A 21540-nucleotide genomic window follows, 5' to 3' on the forward strand; every position below is an offset into this window, starting at 1 on the left:
AATCATTCCTGGGCCACTGGGGAGTGTTACCACCACTACACTGAATAGAAAAGACAGCATGTGTGGGGTGTTTCTGTTATTTGTAAATGCTCTCTCTGTAATTAGAGGGGGAAAAAATCAGGATAATCTTTTAGTCTACAGATTGGCAATCTCATAAAAGCAATATCCCATGGAGAAATGACAGCTATTGTGAGGATGTGGATCAAGTACAGAGCAACCTAAATTAAAGCACCAATGAGGAGAGCTGTACTTCTGGGTAGGACAAGTGGCACACAATGTATTTATTTATACACTGGTTATTTTTAAGACAAACCCACCAGATAATTTGCAACTGTTCACTTAAGGTTTGCACTAAATATCTTCCCTTTCTTAAGGCTTCTTGCTTCCAAATATTTATGTAAACTTCTGATTTGAATGATTAACCTATTCTATAAGAAGAAAATAAAGGCAATATCCTAAATATCTTTTTTTTTTAAAAATTAAGCTGAAGCCTCCTGTATCACTCTAAATAAATGGAGGAAATATTAGTGGCTACATTTGGATTATCTTTAAAAGGAGCTACAATTGTTGATAATTCCTAGCTGTATACGTGGATCTAATTGACTGGTGAAGATTAAACTTGTTATAAGAACCCTAACAAACTCTCATATAAAAGCATTTTTGTCAATAGTTTGTCCAAAAAAATCTGTATCTTAAAATTACTTTTACAAATGGAGGAGCAATGGAAGCTTTTGGACCATTGCCTTAATTGTGAAGACATCATAAGCACCCCAATATTATTTTATGCCCCACATTGTTCCAGACAGGAGAAGGTTCTCCACGGCACGAGAAAACCACAGGACACATACACATCCAAATCACACCACAAGGGGCACTGCCACGGGGAACACAGCAATGAGACAACACATGGGGGAGTCAGATGCCAAGGGTCAGCTCACACACCAGGAACCAAACAGAAACACTTGGAAACGCAGAAAGATGCTTACTCTATTCCCCACCCTGTGCCTCCAAAAATCACCCCCAGGGCCAGAATGGTGCCGGCCACGGCACCTATTAGCCTGCTTGTGGCCATGTTCACTGTGTGGAGGGAAAACGGAGATTTTTTTTAACAAAGGAAATTAATTACACACTGATTTCACTAACATACATATAATCCGTTCAGGAAATGCTTTGAAAGTCAGTTAAAGATTGAGATCTTTGCTTTAAGATTTGAAATTAAGATCTACATACACATTGCAAATATTTGAGGATGATTTTGAATTTACGTTCAAATTCCACAAATGCTACTTAAAAACATAATCTTTTATAAATACTTTAAACATGTAAATAATCCAATTTGAGTTATAGGTCCTACACGGAGTGAGATAAAATTAAAATGTAATTTTAATTGCATAACAGCAAAACTGTATTTTGGTTATGAAAGTAATAACCCATTACTATGTTTTTTATAAACTTCTCAAACCACAAAATATGCCTAAGAAGCTATATCTTTTTTAAAATTCAGATCTTATTCAAATTTTGTGAAAATCCTTACAAATTTAAAACAGAATATATTTCAAATGAACCAAATTTTTACCTGGAAAGTGACTTTATCTGGAAAAGTGTATCTCAAATAACCTGCAATGTTTGGGACACACATTGCATTGGGACATTTAGTTTTTGTTTATAGTCTCCAGTGTATAAACTACACACTGAGAGAAAGTTAGGGTCTCCGGGAAACTGTCTTAATTGCTTCAAACCATGCAGTAGCGGGTGGCTGAGGGGAGACACTCCATCCCCGCACATCACGACTTCTGTGAATAGCTTTGGCATGTTGCAAAATGGGCCTGGAATGAGCACAGGTCCCCAGCGTTCTCTGCATGGGCAAGATGAAGTTTAGCGTTGAAGGAGGAAGGCAGGTTATTCAGGGTTGAACGTGTCTGTGCGGCTGTGACTATACATGCAAACCTGTGGACAAAAATGCACTTTAACTCACATTTCTATGTGAATCAAAAGTACTGGCTTCAATCACTTTACCAATTAAGACCGAAATTAGCTTCCACAAGGCTGCATTCACACAGATTGTGTATTATGGGAAACAAAGAACTATGACTTGAAGTCACAATTTTTTAAGGCTTAATATTGGGCTTGTTAACAATTTGAGCTAAATATTCTCCCAAAGAAGAGAGAGGACCTTGGTGAGCAACTGTGCAATTGCTTCATTTTATCACAGAGCAAATAATCTGAGTGAGAGATTCTAGTTTTGTCATTAACTAAGCACAACCTGAGTTGTTCTTAAAATAACAAAAAAGATGGGGGACACAACAGAAAACAGAGAAAGTCTATGGAGATCATTGAGGGGAAAAGAAAGAAGACCAACATATAAGGTGGTGGCAATGTTTTCCAAATATGACTGTATATTGTAATTCAAAATAACCTAACTGATGGCTCAGATTTCCAAATTATGGAGGTAAATATTGGGATGAAGGGTATTCTAGATCGAGTGCCTTATTTTTTCTTTTTTTGACTCCTGAGAAAATCATTGCTTTCAGAATACTAAATTAACCAGGATACATCATGTTATCATTTTTTTTCTTTTTTTGCTTAAGTTTTAGGCATTGGCCCTCAGACCCAAAGTACGTGAGAGTACTATTACCCCGTTAATTCTTATATAAGCTCTATGTGCTAAGTTACAGGAAACACACACACATCTCTGTAAAACATAATGATAAATGAATATTTGGTATCTTTATAGTAACTGTATGAATGATGACTAAAAATAGCTATTTTAAAAGGCTTTTTGTATTTCCTATGGATGTAATTTCTCACTGCAGAACCGAGAGAATTAGGCAATCAATCATGCAGGTGTTAGAAACAACCAGAGGACTAAGACTTCTACAGATGCTTCAAATATGTATTCAAGATAAACAGATATAGTCTTTAATCTCCCCTGAGCAAGAACAATTATCTCCAATTCTTAACTGATGAGTAGTCAACACCGAAGCAACATAAAAGTAAGTGGAAAAATAGCTTTTTCAAAGGTATCCTCTCTCATCTTTGCTCTCCTTCCCTCTCACTACTTTTAATGGTGGTATACTAAAAATATATGTAAAATCCATTTGAGTCTTTATCATGATACTTGACAGGATTATCTCTTTCAGTAGGTAGTGACTCAACGTGTTTTCAAACTGGCATGAATTCACTGAGTGGCTCACAGGTGGGTGGATTTGTACAGGGGAAAATATTCAGAAACCAAGGCCTCAGCTGCTCTTCACAGCTACAAAGAATTTATCTTCTCATTGAAAAAAAAATCCTTGGATCTTTAGGGGCCTATGATCTAGTTTCACTTCTGTAATAATTTATTTATTATGTAACTGTATTTGTTCATTGACTCACTCATTTGTTATCTACCAAGTGCCTTTTTTTTGGTTCCAGAAAATACGGTGTAAGAGTAAGGGAGCAAAGAACAGAGTTTGGTTAAAGATTAAGTATAGTATTTATTTCTAATCTTAAATTTTAACAAGATAATAAATCTCTGCAGAAAGAACTTTGGTGCACAGAGTACAAATGATGGCTTTGATGCCTCCTGCCTTTGAAGTATTAAAGGATGCAGGATTATAGTCTCTTTTGGTTCATTGGAATCACATAGATGAAATAATGCAGCTTTTTGTTTCAGAAAGTCTCTAAAAGTAAGAAAAGAAAAAAGCCAATCGCTCAGTTTCAAAAACGCAATTTCAAAGTGTCTGAAGCATGACTAGTCTGTGGAAGAATTCTACGTATAAAGTAGAAATTCCTAAGAAAAGGAAAAATTTCATAGTTTGTATCTTGATATTATATATGTCTCAAAAATTCTACCTCTTATCACATATTATAGCAGGGACCAAGATTAAAAATAATAATAATAATCCAGCAAACAACAGAAAGAGGAAAACAAAAATGAAAACATACTGCTAAATGTTAATAATATAATGTTTCCTTTGACAAGCAATGGATCAGCTAATAAGCTTAATCATTACCTGTTTAGTTTTTTCACCCTTTCTACTTAGGACTGCTATGAAAACTAGCAGCATAACTTAACACCCAGCTTTAACTCAGGCTGTGTGCAATAACAGAAAGAAAACATTGGGCTGAAGATCAGGTGATCTACGTTTGATTGTTGGCTCTGCACCTAACTAGCTGTTAACCTTGTTAATTTAGTTTTCTCATTTTTAAAACAATGGGTCTGAACTGAATTGCCACTAAGGTCCTTCCATCTCTGATCCGATGACTATCGTCATGATGAAAGGGTCTGATCAAAGCTTCCCAGGACCGTTCTTTGCCCTTATATATATCAATGAAAACATTTGATATGTTCCAGTTTCTTCTTTCCTCCTACAATGGTGCTGCAAACCAACCAGTGAGAAAAGTTCCATTGTATTTCATAATAAGCACTGCGCAACGATGCCTACACATTACAAAAATTACTGGTACTTGACGTGGCTCTCCTTACAGCAGGTGGAAATTCTAGGTCTTCTAAACAGAGTTCAAACATATTTTACCTTTGTAGAACAAACCAAAATAATTTCTTTCAGGGAGTTCAGTGGAAACAGGTTGGGAGAAGAGGGACCCAGAAAAGTCTTCATATGTAAAATGAATGAAAATGTAGAACACATGAGTGAAGTAATATGTGATAGAAAATCTTTTTTAAAAAATCCTCGCCCACATGGTTTTTGCATTGAGATCCTATTTCTTGCCTTTTAGTAATTTTGACTTGAGAGTTGGAGCAAATAGTCTAGCATGCTTTAAACAGTGGGTTAACAGTGGACAACTTTAGCGAGTACAGAGTGACTTCAGTGGCAATACTTTCATGTGTGTTTTTCATCCCTACCTAGATGGAGAAGTTGAATTTTTATTCTTCCAGGAACTTATAGTTAAAATGAAAGGAATACCCAAAACACATTGGTTCATTTCTGACTTCCTCAAATCAATGGAAACAGAGTCACAGAATTCACCTTTTTTTTTTACTAATTTGGTCTTGATCCAACACCAGACCAATTCAATCATGAGAAAGAATGTAGAGCACAAAGTTATAGAGAAAAACTTTGGCACCTCATACAGCTGCTGAACCTACAGTCAAGGAAGTACTGATTGTTTCAATACCTTGAGTTCATTACTTGTTACTCTTCAGCAAGGCAATACAGCAAGTGGATTCTGATAAATGGAAAATCAGCACTACATGCACCATTTCATATATTCCCAAAGAGAAGGGATGTGATATTTATTGAGTGCCTACTATATGCAAGGATGTGCTGACTTTTAAATAGTAGAGAATCAATAAATATTTGCTATCTGGATTAAAAAATAGAAGTAAAGTACCTAGTTTCTCTTTTACCATCTTCTTTTAACCAGAATATCAAAAATCTACAGCCAAGTGTTTAAATTTTTATTTCTGTTGTTTCCCATTTTCCTAGTGTATTACTGGAGTTTCCTATAGAGGTTGAAAAGATATAAATGACCGTTATAGATAGAGCCATTATTTAGTTGTTCTAAAATTGCTTGACTTTTCTGGAAATCTGATAATTTACAATAATAACTGCTCTTTGTTTATATCAATTAATGGCTTTTTTTCAAATGAATCAAGATGATTAGAGATTCATGAAGATTTTAGAAATTTTAGAGCCAATTGGTAGGTTTACTCAAATGATTGCACTGTCTTCATTAAGAATTTAAAAAAAAAAGAATATTTGCAATAGGAAAGAAATTTACCAGAATGCTAACATTGATTACCTCTGAGTTGCCAGATTAAGAATGATTTTTATCCTCTTTTTAATCTTTTCTGTATTTTCAAAATTTCCTACAATAAACTTGAATGATCAAAAAGGTTATCTTTAGAAGATAATGAAGACTAGCACCACATTAAATGGAAAGAAAGTGAAACAAAACAAAAGGCAGCTATGGATATTCTCTTCTCTAGAATGTAGTTGTTTACTTTATGCTTCCAAATAAGTCTTCTAGGCACAGGTGAGTGAAGGAACGGGGAATAGAGAGAACCAGACAATGAATAATCCCCTACCCTACATAATGAAAAAGGACACAGTCTAAGCCACTTTAGCTCTGCTCATCTGTGCAGGCATCCTTATACATCACTTGAGGAAACAGCATCTACATCTTTAAGAGAATCACAGACATGCTATGGCAAGAGAATTTGGAAAGAATGAATCTCTCCTTCTTGTCAGAGCCTAAATCTTCTCTAAATCTAAGTTCTGAAGGTGGATCCAAGAATTTTTTGTACTAATTTTAAAGTAATAAAAGACTAAATGTAAAAGTGGAATTGGTTCCTTTTTAGAAATAGAAGGAGAACAGAAATAGACTGTGAGGGTGTGCTTGTGATTCTTATAGAATCTTAATATCATGGCATATTAAGCAAACTCATGAGAAGTGTTTTAACACACCCACTCCTACTGAACATTACACATGCACCCAAATCAGCCTAAATCTCTTCAGGAATTGAGGACGATGGAACTTCATATGCTTTCGAATTCATTAGTTTCCTATATGGACAATACTGAAGCTCAGAGAGTTTAAAGGCACTTTCATCCAAAACTAAGCAGATCAAAATGACACTATTTCTATATGTATTTTTCCTACCTGCAGGAAAAAGAAGCATGATAGTTATTTATAAAATACTGTTAGCAGTACCATGAAAAAGAAGAACCTGATATACAATGCCCATTGGTGTACAACATTCGTTCTAGTAATTTTTTGGTTTCACAGGTACAATGCTATAGATGCTATAGTAAGCCTACTGTAACTGATGACTTTTCGAGATCTTTGAAAATCATAAAATGGGTTGGGAATGGGAAGAATAGTGAGAAAGTGACTATCATATTTATGTTGACATAGGCTACATTATAACACGATGTAAAAAAAGAGAATAGGCCTGAGATTGGGCACTTGGATCCTGGTCCCAGCCCTGCCTCTGTTTACCTGAGTAACCATAGTATGTCACCTGACCACAGGGGCTGAGAGTTCGCATCTACAAAATGTGGGTGGTTCCAGTCAGAATGGCCATCATCAAAAAATCTACAAACAATAAATGCTGGAGAGGGTATGGAGAAAAGGGAAACCTCTTGCACTGTTGCTGGGAATGTAAATTGATACAGCCACTACAGACAACAGTATGGAGGTTGCTTAAAAAACTAAAAATAGAACTACCATATGACCCAGCAATCCCACTACTGGGCATATACCCTGAGAAAACCATAATTCAAAAAGACACATGCACCCCAATGTTCACTGCAGCACTATTTACAATAGCCAGGACATGGAAGCAACCTAAGTATCCATTGACAGATGAATGGATAAAGAAGATGTGGCACATATATACAATGGAATATTACTCAGCCATAAAAAGAAACAAAACTGAGTTATTTGTAGTGAGGTGGATGGACCTAGAGACTGTCATACAGAGTGAAGTAAGCCAGAAAGAGAAAAACAAATACCATATGCTAACATATATATATGGAATCTAAAAAAAAAAAAAGGTTCTGAAGAACCTAGGGACAGGACAGGAATAAAGACGTAGACGTAGAGAATGGACTTGAGGACATGGGAAGAGGGAAGAGTAAGCTGGGACAAAGTGAGAGACTGGCATGGACATATATACACTACCAAATGTAAAATAGATAGCTAGTGGGAAGCAGCCGCATAGCACAGGGAGATCAGCTCGGTGCTTTGCGACCACCTAGGGGGTGGGGTAGGGAGGGTGGGAGGGAGACGCAAGAGGGAGGATATATGCGAATATATGTTTATGTATAGCTGATTCACTTTGTTATAAAGCAGAAACTAACACACCATTGTAAAGCAATTATACTCCAATAAAGATGTAAAAAAAAAAATGAGGGTGGTTCTAGATGGCCACTGAGACTCCTTCTAACTCTAAACTCCTTTTAATGGCTGGTTAAAACAAAGGTCCAGATCTTTCACGTTTTCTCTTTGAAGTATTAAAGGTCTGTGAAGTATTCCAATTTCTTCCTAATCAAAAGTGTGCTTAAACAGAGCATGTAAGACTACAAATTCCTTCTGGAAGGACTCAAGTAGTGAAGAATGACCAGAGTCTCATGTCAGTGAAAAAGAGTTTATCTATTAAAAAACTGGCATAGCTTAGACAAACTATAAAATGATTAACATTTGTGATTACGGAAGAAGAATGAGGTTTAAAGGAAAGAAAGGAAATCGGTATATTTACTTCTTCCCAATCTCAGTTCTAGGCTAAGGGGTAACTTAAACATTTTTTTCAATGTTATATTACAAGAACCCTTAATTCTGTAGTAATATGAATCATACATTTTAATGGCAAAAAGAGATATTCTTATGTGTCTCCTGTCAAATCTATGAAGTTGTTATATTGGCGCCACTGGAAGAGTACCAATGAATTCAGTATGCAAGGAATTGAAACCGAAGTCACACAAACCCTTGGGTCCTTCGTCCTTCGGGGGGTGCATGCTCCTAACTGGATCCCGGATACTGCAGTCTGTCCCCGCCCAGGTGAAATCACAGATGCAGGTGGCTTCATTACTACACACCTGTGAAGAACAAAGAACAGAGATGCGCCATTTTCACTGCACTTGGTGGAATAATGGTGGTAAATGTAAAAGGGACATGGAACTAGGCAGAGGCTTTAAAACCCATTGGGAATTTTTTAAAATTTCCCATGGTTTTGAATACTAGACAAGGGGAAACAATGTATAGATCCAATAGTTGGATGATGTCTTTTTCAGTTAATTATAGAAAAATCAAGAATAAAAGGAAGAAATTTTTATGTTAATTACTCATGTTGATATTATTTAAGTACACAAATGTCTGAAAATGTAGAAACATATATGCTTAATTCAAGAAATTAAGCGATACTGGGTTTAAGAGGCATTGCCAGAGATTAAATACCTGGAGGCATAAATCGCCAATGCACTGCATTATCTCACCATGCTCAACGCAAAAGTCATTAGGTGGCACTGTGCCAGCCAAACACACACCCTCCCACCTTCCCTGCCTGCCATGGTATCACTCCTCTCTCAGTCAGCCAGGCTGAAGACCCTCCTAGAGCAATCTTTGTCCCTTTCTCTTCCTCTGGGGACCAAGCAGCATGCTGGAATGGATGTGTAATTTAGATGAAATAAATAACCATCCACAAACTAGAGACAGAGTAGGTTAAATCCTCATCTGCCTGTGAAATACATTTGGAGATAGATTATTTAGAGATGATAAAATCGAATTTAGGCTTATTGGTATAAGAGCTTTTTAATCTGAAATGACATAACACCATGATTATGATTAACAGGCTGAAATTAACCCTTTTTTTAACATAAAAAAAAGTGGGAGGGGTAATGGAGACTTATGGGCTTTTTTTTTTTTTTTGCGGTACGCGGGCCTCTCACTGTTGTGGCCTCTCCCGTTGCGGAGCACAGGCTCTGGACTGCAGGCTCAGCGGCCATGGCCCACAGGCCCAACTGCTCCGCGGCATGTGGGATCTTCCTGGACCGGGGCACGAACCCGTGTCCCCTGCATCGGCAGGCAGACTCTCAACCACTGTGCCACCAGGGAAGCCCCATGGGCCTTTTTAATGCATTAAATTTTATAATGCTTTCAGAACAATAACTGAATAACTGAGAGGTCTGCCCAGTGCTTTTACTTTACTGTAGCAATTATTGAATATTTACTACATTTCTATGTGCTGGGTACTTATGCTCAGTGCTTTGTGTATAGCATCTCATTTAATACTCACACTAGCACCCTGATGGCTGAGAGAGGTTGAGTGACTTGCCCAAAGTCACTGGGATAGAAAGAAGCAGAGCCAGGATTCAAACCCAGGATTCTTTCTAGCCACAAAATCCATGCTCTTGATCACTAGGCTGTACTACCTCCCAGTGAGCCTATGATTTCAACCAAACATGAAATCATAGTCATTGGGCATAAGCTTCTTATGTCTTTCTACCTTGTTCTTCAACATATCACCTGTTTAGCTATCTATATTTTGGATTATTTTTACCTTCATTGCAGCATCTCCCTTTGAGATGATCACTCTGAGTTTCTTCATGTCTGTTTTTTCCATTTCATAAGGCTGTTTAAATTCTGAACTACTTTTCTTTTACTAAACCCAATTTAAATAATTATTAAAATGTGCTTTTAAGTATTAAACCTCGGTTTGCCAGGAAGCATCTGCCCAAACACTCTGTGCATAGAATTAAAGCTACATGCAGTTGTGAGTAGAGAGTACATCTTCTCTTTGGCTGCCAATGGTCCAAGCATAATCGTACAACTTTAAACACGTGAATTATAGCAGTGATCCAACCTCTAGTCTAGTGTGATCTTGCACACAGATACTCAGTATGCATACTGAGTAGCCGGAAGGCAATTACTGAAAGGGTGTAAATTATTGTGAATGGTACAAAGCAGTCACATGGGGTCTACAGTTTCTTTAGGAACCACATCAATTTTCTTCCAACTCCTTGCCAAGCTAGGATGCCAAGCTAGAGATGCCAAGCTATCTCTAGAGACTGCAGTGAATACAAATAGCCAGTGGTAAAAGAAACAACAAAAATAAAACCATATCAACACATATAGGAGTTATTCTTAGCAGATAAGGATACTAAGGAAATAATCATAGTCAGTGCATAGATATTAACAACAGTCACGGAAGGAGAATGGCTGAACTGGAAGTCCAACCACTGTGAAGCTGGAGGATGCCAGACAGTGTTTGGTATCCTCAACTTCAGATTTGGGCTGGACACTGATGTCTACTTACCCCATGGCTGGAACAGACTTTACCCTTGGAATCGAGAGGGCAGCTGCTCATATTTAGGGCCTGAATCTGTAGGCACTTCCGATCTAAACACATCATAGATGGGCCACATGGTGTTCCATCTTCTACATAGCCCACATCTGTATCATCATCTAAAACCACATGAGCACCACTAAAAAGAGAAAAATAGTCATACAACCATTAGCACCAGACTTAGAAATATAACATCAACATGAATGAGGTTTGCTCTTTAGGAAACTGAAGAGGCTGTCAGAGGACATGGATTTCTTCTAGCATTTCTCCACTTTTCTCTTCCTTTCTCCCTTTCCCCACCTCCCCTAAATAAAATAAACTGTCTTTCACTATCATTATTACACTGCAGTCCATCAGAACAAAAAAAATGTCATTTGCACCAAGTGTGTTCTAAATATTCCCTTGTTTTCAAGACCAACATTAAAACTAGGGGAGAGGTGTGCATAAGAACAAGACAAGCAATCTTATCATTAGCTCTTCAAGACTTTCAGCTGTTTCCTGAGGCAAAAAGGCAGATGTTGAGCATAAATAGCAAATGAAAATATTTTTAAAATTATTACTTTAGAGGATTGGACTATTCATGATTGAAAAAAATAAGCTGGTTCCTCTCTATTGATACATATAATTCTAAAACCTCAAAATGAAGGACAGCTTGAATTTGAATAATAATCAATGTTATAGTTACTAATTAAGTACCTTGCTGAATATTTTAAAAATATACTAGTTTAGAATAAAACAATATAATTTAACAAGGTTGTTGTATCTAAAGACGTGCAAAAATGTACACATTCAAAGGAAGCTTCTGTGCATCAAAGTAACTAGATCTGAGGACTACAAATTTATTCCAGGAAGGATCTTATTGTCTAAGACACTGTTAGAACAGCCTTTAGAGCCATTTAAAAGACAGAAAATCAGCAACCATTTGACCAAGACAGCAATATCCAATTTGGTTACCCAATCAATTTACTAAATTCTATTCAAAATTACTTTGGGATGTTTCCAAATCTTTCATTCACTCATATAAGATGAAGGTTTGCTATTTGGGGAATACTAGGGATAAACATTGCAGACCCTGAAGGCAATTCTGTAGGGGGAAATCTCAAAAGTGTTTTGGGCAATGACAGTTATCATCTGAATGAGGGCAGAGCATCTTAGAATTATGACTACTTTAACAGGAACAATATTTATTTAAAATATAATATGACTCCCAGTGTTCAAAAATAAGCCTCATATCTTCTATGCCTTGTACTCACAGATAACTGGACATCAAATGTCTGACTACAGCTATAAATAATATTTTAGTGTATATTTTCTATATGTGATTAGGCATTAATTAAGCCATCTTCTAAACCACACACATGCTACATAGAGTATAGCTTAGATTCTTTATTCTTTGTCACAAAACATAAAACACACAGTGTTCAGAGAGTGACATATTTCAATGCTCAAAATTTTAATCATGTGTCAACATGAATACCATAAAGTTCTACTTTTAAGATTATAATTACAAGGAATGTCTCCCAACTAACTGGTATAATTTTTAAGCAAATATAATTTGCAAATCAGTATATAACTTTGTTTTTTAAATGACTTTCAACATGCAAGGTGATAATAAAATCTAAGTTACCATTTCCCTTGATTTTTCTAAATTTGCAATTCTCACGATTCATTAGGTTTTCCAACATTTAATGTGTTACCTGCAATCAATCACCCGGCCTTGGTGGTAGAAGGAAGTTGGGATGATCTCACCCTGAAGTTGACCAATACGTGGAGCTCGAGTAAGATTGGTACAGAGTAAAAATCCACAGAACACATCGCTGAACATATTAAAAAAAAAAAAAAAAGAACAAGACAGGAGGAATCAAACAGAAAAAATCAAAACTATTCAGTCTACAAATATTTTAAAATGGGAAATAGTCCCTTTTCTTTAAATAAAAGCATTTGTTCAGATACTGTTGGTTGGCGAGGACTCCCTCCTTCCTTGCTAACAAGATCACAGTTTCTTCGGGGTAGCAAAGTGCCCAGCCCTGAAAGATGGCTCATGACTGGTGTCTGAGTTCATCATGGCACCCCCATTTGCTACACCCACTTTCCTAGCCATCCCTCCTTCCCACCCTCCTGGAGCTAAGAGCAGCCCCTGGGTGTTGAGATGTGAGGAAAAGGCAGCTAGGGATTGCTGGGGAGAATTCTGTGCTCTGGATGAAAGGTTAGAGCCTGACAGGGAGAAGACCTTTTGCTCCTGCCCCTGCTTCCTGCCTTTGAGTGTGGAGCCTTTGCATTAGCCTTGCAATCGTGAATTCACAAATGTAAAGACACAAATTGAACATGCTAAGCATTACAAAGAAGAGGGGCAGAAATCATCTGGGTCCTTGGCGACATTGTTAAACGACTCACCCACCATGAGGGCACCTACCTCCAGCGAAGTAAACAATGAACTCCTTAAAAAATGTGCAAAGAATTAAAGTGGCACATTACAAAAAAGGACATCCATGTCCAAGAAATGCATGAAAATGTACTAACTTCCACTTGTAATCAGGAAAATACAAATTAAAACCACAACAATAAAGCAGTTCATACCCAGCAGAATACATAAAAGTAAAATGTCTGATAATACCAAATATTGGTGAGAATGAAGTACAACAAAATTCTCATATACAAATTCTCGATGGTAGGGTTTACTAGTACAACCATTTTAGAGAACACTGTCACATCATCTGGTAGCACTGGAAATATACATCCCCTATGACTTAGCAATTTTTCTTCCAGGTAAGGCCTTAGAAAAGTATGTGCAAATGTGTACTAAGTTACATGTATCGGAATGTTCACAGCAGCATGGTTCCTAATAGCCAAAACATGGAAACCATCTAAATGTCTATCAACACAGAATGGAGAAACAAATCAAGGTATATAAATATGAATGAAAATGAAACAAATGAATAATAAATATGAACCAACAGCTACATATACCATGGAAAACTCTTAAAATAATGAACTTAAGAAGCAAAATGCAAAATAATACCTGAGATATGATTCCTTTTATATAAAGTTACTGAAACTTTAGGCAAAATGTACTGTTTAGGGCTGAAAACTTGGACAGTAAATCTCTAAAGAAAAGAAAGAAAGCAATTGCCAGAAAACTCAGGATGACAATACCTCCAGCAGAGAGACACAGGCACTGTGAGGGGGAAGAATACATTTCTGGAATGCTCTACTTCTTGATCCACATAGGAGTTACATGAGAGTTCACTTTGCATTTATTTGGCAAAATGTATATGTGTATATTAATCACTTTTTATGTTATATTTCCCAGTTTTTTTAAAGTTTAATAAAACATGCATTTATTTTCTTTAACTCATTGGTGGTAGGCTATTCTACTGCCAGATATTCAAAAGCTATCCTCTACAATGATCTGATACAATGCCTCCCAACTTTTTTTTTTTTTTTTTTTTTTTTTTTCTTTTTGCGGTATGCGGGCCTCTCACTGTTGTGGCCTCTCCCGTTGCGGAGCACAGGCTCCGGACGCGCAGGCCCAGCGGCCATGGCTCACGGGCCCAGCCGCTCCGCGGCACATGGGATCCCCCCAGACCGGGGCACGAACCCGCATCCCCTGCATCGGCAGGCGGACTCTCAACCACTGCGCCACCAGGGAGGCCCCCTCCCAACTTTTTGAAGTCACAGAGGCACAGAGAAATGATCAGATTTGTCTATGACATTGATTTAATGACTGAAGCTAATTAAATCCAGAAGCATCCAACCCCATGGATTTTGACTATTTTAGTCCCCATTTCCTCCCTGGCACCTCGAGGACTGAACAGCTCAGAACATCTATAACTCACTCATGAGACATCAGATGGGAAGTTCTGTTCTGTTATTTTGGTTTAACTTTAAAGAAGTCAAAGATTTGTTGCCTCCTAAGGCCTCATCTACCATCAAAGACTACATAGAATGGCAAAGATTCCTAAAGTACATTAGAGACCATTAACTAGAGAAATAAAACTTCCCTTAAATCCTCGCTCTGCTTCAAAATGGGAGAAGAATCCTCACTGTTATGGAAGGAGAAAGGAGGAGCTTTGGTGTATCACTTAGTGGTCCCATAGATCCAAGTCATTGAGTTAACCTTAATAAACTATTAAATCACAATTTTAACTTTCCTCACCAAATCAAGGGAAAATATTACCAACGTGCTCTGAAAGTATCTCACTTCCTGAGTAAAGATGCCTCCAATATGCACTGACTAGCTACTTTTTAGAAGGGAAAACAAAACTCTAATATAGGCATTAGATGTTTAATTAAATCATATGGTGTTACATTTGAGAAATAATTAAGTATATATATTACTTCACTTTAAATGGTCCCTCAAATTATATATACAGTCTATATCTTTTGCTTGTAGAATTCCATGCATACTAGTACATTCATAGGCCTTTTCTGCTAGCAGAAGTAGAGAATTAAAACCCACTATTAATTTAAAATACCTTGGCAAAGTATCTCTTCAAAACAAGCTTCAAGTAAAATACAGCATGCAAGAACTTTTCTGAATTTTACAGAAATGGTGTGAGTCTGTACCACAGAAATAGTTTAGTTCATAGCCATTTGCCTCTAGCTATACTAATGTATTTTTTAAATCCATACTTTAAAATTTTAAGTAGTCGAATATTTATTAAAAAATCAGTAACATTTATTTTGTGCTCATTTTACATTTGGACCAGGGTTTCCAAGTCCACTCACTATGCTCCCAGAGCTGACCACTCACTGTTTGCTGCACTGGATCCATCGGTCTCCATCCTTCCCGCAGTTGCCTTTCTCTGTGCCTTCTGTATTCAGCTTTTCATAACAGAATTTGTCAGACCCCGAAGCCTCTTTTGGAGAGGAGAAAGAAAAGAGAATTAATTTTAGTTCTCTTTGTTATCCATAACTGGTCGTGTGCCAGTAAATATTTTAATAACTGGTGTTTCAGAAAAAGGAAAAAAAATTCCTAATTTGTAGCACTTGCCAATTTCCATGGTGTAAATTTCCATGGTGTAATACATGGCTAATTTCAAACTAAGACTATGATGTCAACTGGCTTCTAAAATTCCTAAAAATTTAACCAATGACTCTTATAAGCTAAGACAGGACAGCTCCAACACACCTTTCTTTTTAACTTGGGAGACAAATTTATTCCCAATTCTTGTTGGTGGGTTTGAGGGTGGGAGGTAGGATTAATCATCAGCAGGAACTAGTGAAGTGACACAGAGAAAACTAGTATCATTCCTAATCCTGCTTTCTCTTAATATCAGTAGGCATTATAAAGTCTGAGCTCATTGATATTTTACATTGGCATATGGATTTTGATATTTAAACCTTTTTACAAGACAAAAATGCCTCTATTATCTTTCCCTTGTCAAAACTGAAGCACTGAAAGTAAATCTTTCAGTTAAGTGACATTTGCCAAACACTGACATCACTTGTGCATGGGTCCCAGTCTCCTTTTGCGTGCTTTCTTTTCCTGGTGGGTGACCCAGCCTCTGCCAGCAAGGCAGAGCCACTTCTCTCTCTCTTCCGGCCTGGCCCTCATGAACTGAAGTTCACTGGCGAGGCAATACAAATGTCAGGAAGAGAATACGTGTACTGACATGTAGGGAATGTACTGAGAAGCATGACCAAGTACCCGAATCTCTATCTGTCTGTGTCTCACAAAGTACTTGTGTTTCTTCACTTCAAATTGAGATAATCAATTATAGAATTAAAAAAAAACAACAACAAAAGTCTGGTTCTATCCTGGGGTAAAAGAAGAGAAAGCTAACTTGAGGGGGTGAATGTTAAATCCAAGGTACAAAGAAAATCAGCTGAGTGGCTGGATAATAAGCATGACCACTGCACTCAACCCAGTCTTTGCAGGTGGGTGTAGCGTCCCTTCTGTCACAGCCACAATCACTGATTGGCACTTTTTGGTTCAGATGACAAGTCCCCAACATTAGCAGTTGTTTGCTGTGGTTTTGTGACTAAGATTCACCTTCTCTTCCGCCTTTTCTACTTGTTTGTTTGTTTTTTAATCACCCCAAGCTGTATATCTCTTTCAGCAAGACTGGCAGTGAAGAATATTAAGAGAAACCTGTGTGTGACCAGCAAGCAGGAAACATGACCTACTTGTTCCCCAGATGTACTGACACTGGTTATCCCGTGTCTTGCACTCCCCGTTGTAGCAGCGGCCCTGAGGACAGAACATATGTTATGAGGCACATGCAGCCAGTTCCATTTTCCCCAAACTCTCACTGCAAGGTCTCCTTTTCATTGTTTCAGACAAAATTATTTTCTTTTTCATTCGGTACCCTAATACTTTCACAGTGAAAATAAAAACCATAAACATCCTAAGAGAAGCATAAGAATGACAGTTAAAATTTAAAACACAAAACATAGCTCATAGTACAGCTCTTCAAATCCAACTAACTGTCTAAATTTTTTAATTTTATGGAAAAAAAAATTGAGACATTTCTTTGGGTGATACCAATATGATTTTTTAGCTTTTTTTGCATGTGAATGGTTAGGTTATAACATAGCTTCAGGAAAAAAAAAAAAAAAACTACAACCACATTACAACAGATTACCATATTTTCCCATCAGAGACAGGCTGAAATGATTAAAAGATAGTCACAACTCAATAAATTAGATTTCTAATTCTTCAGCCATTACATTTTTTTCCTCTCCCTCAATCTGAACAGTTTGTACCCAGAGATAAATATAATATATTTGTATTTTATATGACATAAAGCAACTCTGAATTAGAAGACCACTGCAATAATTTACTGTTGTTTGAATTGCAATTCCCTATCAAAATTACATTTATCAAAAAAAAAAAACCCTGAAATCTAATCTTTTTGTAAAATCCCATTTAAAACCTAGAGCCCAGCATACCTGATTTTGATTGCATGCATATCCATCTTGCTTATGAAGATTTGGTGGGCACTGAAAAATATAAACTTTTTAGTTAACATTCAGCGTGTGAAGTATCTTCAGATTATGTGTACAGTATATTAAAATGCAAAAAAAGTAAGCATGATTTTATTATTACTTGTGAATTGTGTGCTACAGATCATTCATATCAGTAAAAGTTATAATAAGTATTTTAAAAATGCAAGCATGATGACTCTATAATTAGGAAAACATAAGTAACTCTTTGAGTAGGTTATCCAAATTTATTCTGCAATTATTGGTAAAAATGAATCAATCAATTAGGTCCATGCAGTGGGTGCTTTTTATGTTTCTCCGTTTTCCATGAGATGGGCTAAAATAATAATTTACGTTCACTTGCCTGTGGAGTTAAAAGTAGAAGGAATTAAAATGGATAATGAAGGGAACAAATCAGCTTGTTATGCAGGAGTGGACATGTTCAGGAACTAATTTACAAGACTTCACTCAGCCCTGTGAAAATGTCAACTTTGCATGTAACACCCATGGCACTCACCTCTAGGCCACATTACTGAGAAAGAAGAAATACACTGCCCTTCAGCGCAATATAAGTGCTGTATCTCCATTACATTTCTGACCTCTTGAACTACAGATCTGTTACTAGAGCAATCATGATGTGACAGTTCTTTCTTTTTCCAGGTCTATTTATCAAATCATTTTTTACAAGTAAAAATAAGGAAAATTTCATTTTCCCCCAACATTACCCTGAGTAAATTAAAACTTTTACTTTCTGTGCGTCTCATTTACCACATTTAAGAGAGCTAAAAAAATTAAGTCAAGGCTCTGCTACAGCATTCAAAACAAATACAAAAAGGAAAAAAAAAAAACATGGGTGTGGCAAGTGAATAAGAAACATAGCAATACCCATTGAGGTCCTCCCTTAGTTTTCACCTTCTCAGTAAATGACAGTCCCACTCTTCCAACTGTTCAAGGCCAAAACCATGGAGTCATCCTATGTTCCTCTCTTTTTCTCACACTCTCCTTCTATTCCATTAACAAATCTTGGTAGCTTCTACCTTTAAAATATAATTGCAATCTGACTTTTCTCCATTTACACCGCTAATGCCAGGTCCACACCACCACCATCTCTCATCTCTCTGATTATGCAACAGCCTCCAACTGATTCCCCTGCTTCCACTCTACTCTCCTTATAGGCTATAGAGCTACCAGAGTGTCCCTTGAAAAACCTAAACCACCTCATGTTGCTCCTCTGTTGATGGCTTCCCCGTCTACTCACTGGCCTTCCAAGTTCATCATGATCTGCTCCTATGCCGGCCCCATCCTCATCTTCATCTCTCTGACCTCATTCCTACTCTCTGCCATAAATACCTGACTCTACGTGAATGTACCAGCCATGCTGCCACCCCACGGCGTTTGTCCTTGCTCTTCCTCCAATCTCTCCCCCAGATTTCCGCCTGGCTTGCTCTCTCACCTTTTTTTAGGACGTTGTTCAAATAACAGCATCTCAGAGAAGCCTTCTCTAACCATGCTCTTCAAAACCATAACCTCCTTCTCCATGCTGGCATCCTCTGTTCCCCATTCACTATTTTTTTCCTTCTCCATAACATGTATCACCAACTGAGGATCAGTATATTTTATATATTTGCTTGTCTTTTGTCTGCATCCTAATGCGAGCACCGTGCAGGCAGGGATTTTCTGTCCCTGCAGGCTCCCCAGCACCTAGAACAAAACTGACTCAATTGTGATTGAGATGGTGCTCCATGACTATTGACTGACTGAGAAAATAAATAACTGACCCACACAGATACAATTAAGTTATTCTATTCTGCAACACCAAGGTGTTTATCATGGTCACTACAGAAAGGTAATGGAACTAACTTAGAAGTGCAAAGAAGCAGTAACTTATGAAGGAACACTGTGAGATTAAATGCTTTGGTTCTACATCTTTCTAAAGAACAACTGACTCTCATACAAGCTTTCACTCAACCTAATGGTAACTCTTCAAAAGATGTAATTATCAGCATGAGAAGTTGGTTTACTGGACCAGCTGCCCAAAAACAGAGATCCCTGGGCCTCTTTCATCCAAACCCACTCAAAACACCATCATTTTCTTTTTTTTTTTTTTTTTTTTGTGGGACACGGGCCTCTCACTGTTGTGGTCTCTCCCGTTGCAGAGCACAGGCTCCGGACGCGCAGGCTCAGCAGCCATGGCTCACGGGCCCAGCCGCTCCATGGCATGTGGGATCTTCCCGGACCGGGGCACGAACCCGTGTCCCCTGCATCGGCAGGCGGACTCTCAACCACTGCACCACCAGGGAAGCCCCATCATTTTCTTATTAATCAACTAACGTTAGTTATTCACTTACTCCAAGATGAATACAACCACACTGGACAAAAATGTAAAAGAAATGTTGCTACTAGAATAGGTACATCAGGGGCTAAACAATTTTCATATTTGACTTCTGCGATGTTTCAAGAGGAAAAAACTAGTAGGAGTCACTAATTAGAAAAAAAAAGCTCTTGTTATAAACTGTCACAGCTACATGGAGGAAGATTTCTAATCAATCTATTTTTCGTTTAGGCTAATAAAAGCCAGTTGCTTATCACTGAAATGTTTAACAAAGGAAATTATGGATGTCTCTCGTTGTCTGGAGATATTTAAAGCAGAGGGACCATAAATCTGTGTACTTTATTCTGCCTGTGAGCAGAGCTCTGGATTCAGTCTCTAAATGCCATTTGAGCCCCCAGTTTTACGCTGTGCAGGAAGGTCCAGTTGAGGCCGGCTTTCACAGTGCAATAGCCTTTAAATGTACTTATTTTAAATTGTGCTATACTCCCATTTTGATGACATATTTCATAGTACTAACAAAACACATTTCCCACATCTTTAAAAAATATCTTTATTAGATCATCCAGACTGTTTGCCCAGGATTTCTCTCAGTTCCACATGTATTACTTATTCTCTTATAAATTGTTAATTTAAAAAGCAGCTCAGAAGCATCAGTAAATGCTAGTATCAAAATTAAGCAAAAATTGGGGCTTCCCTGGTGGCGCAGTGGTTGAGAGTCCGCCTGCCGATGCAGGGGACACGGGTTCGTGCCCCGGTCCGGGAAGACCCCACATGCCGCGGAGCGGTTGGGCCCGTGGGCCATGGCCGCTGAGCCTGCACGTCCAGAGCCTGTGCTCCGCAACGGGAGAGGCCACAACAGTGAGAGGCCCGCGTACCGCAAAAAAAAAAAAAAAATTATGCAAAAATATACTATAAAATAAAAGAGATTAAGTCATAATGTTGCCAACGATACTGATTTTCAGAGATGCAGAGATTCTCAGAGATCCTATTTTCTTAATCATTATTAGCATCAATTAAATTCACAGTTCACTGCCTCTTACAAAGCAAAAGAATTTGGGGTGGGTGTTTAACTCCCCCTATTCCACTTATCTAGTTCAGGTTCATTCTGGTCATATAAGGAAATTGTTACTAAAGGAACGTGTTTTTCTACCATGCCACTGAGAATTTAACAGTACAGTTTTCACCTTGGACACATGAGATAAAAAGAACATTTTAAAAATCTGGACAATAGAATATTAAGTTGAACACAGAGCCCTCATTATAAAAACCTTATTTCCAGTAAAGTCTATGGCAATTCAAGAGTAAAAGGTTTAAATGAAAAAACTATACTTTTAAAAGAACTGAATACACAGAACCAAAACCATATATGATGGGTATAAAAATAGCATTATTCTACAAAACTAAAAATATAACTCAGTGAAACAGTATATCAAGAATGTCAGTACACTTGTCATAAAACACTGAATCCACAATTCTTACATTCTGCCACTAT

At 37.5% G+C, this 21540-nt stretch overlaps 1 protein-coding gene across 2 annotated transcripts in view; it reads right to left on the bottom strand.

Annotated features, from left to right (window-relative positions):
• The window catches only part of ADAM23 (ADAM metallopeptidase domain 23), a gene marked incomplete at its 5' end in the record, with an annotated part of 164420 nt that overhangs the window by 11114 nt on the left and 131766 nt on the right, over nucleotides 1-21540 (bottom strand). The window contains 7 exons of one of the 2 annotated variants that reach the window (XM_082631140.1): nucleotides 987-1077; nucleotides 8432-8543; nucleotides 10760-10928; nucleotides 12487-12606; nucleotides 15543-15648; nucleotides 16919-16982; nucleotides 17684-17734. In XM_082631140.1, coding sequence (XP_082487266.1) covers nucleotides 987-1077; nucleotides 8432-8543; nucleotides 10760-10928; nucleotides 12487-12606; nucleotides 15543-15648; nucleotides 16919-16982; nucleotides 17684-17734 — 713 coding nt within the window. The remainder of the gene's footprint in view (nucleotides 1-986; nucleotides 1078-8431; nucleotides 8544-10759; nucleotides 10929-12486; nucleotides 12607-15542; nucleotides 15649-16918; nucleotides 16983-17683; nucleotides 17735-21540) is intronic. The other variant, XM_082631139.1, reaches the window with a different exon arrangement.

Source organism: Mesoplodon mirus (assembly GCF_964341445.2).
Source record: "Mesoplodon mirus genome assembly, chromosome: 8".
Lineage (NCBI taxonomy): Eukaryota > Metazoa > Chordata > Mammalia > Artiodactyla > Ziphiidae > Mesoplodon > Mesoplodon mirus.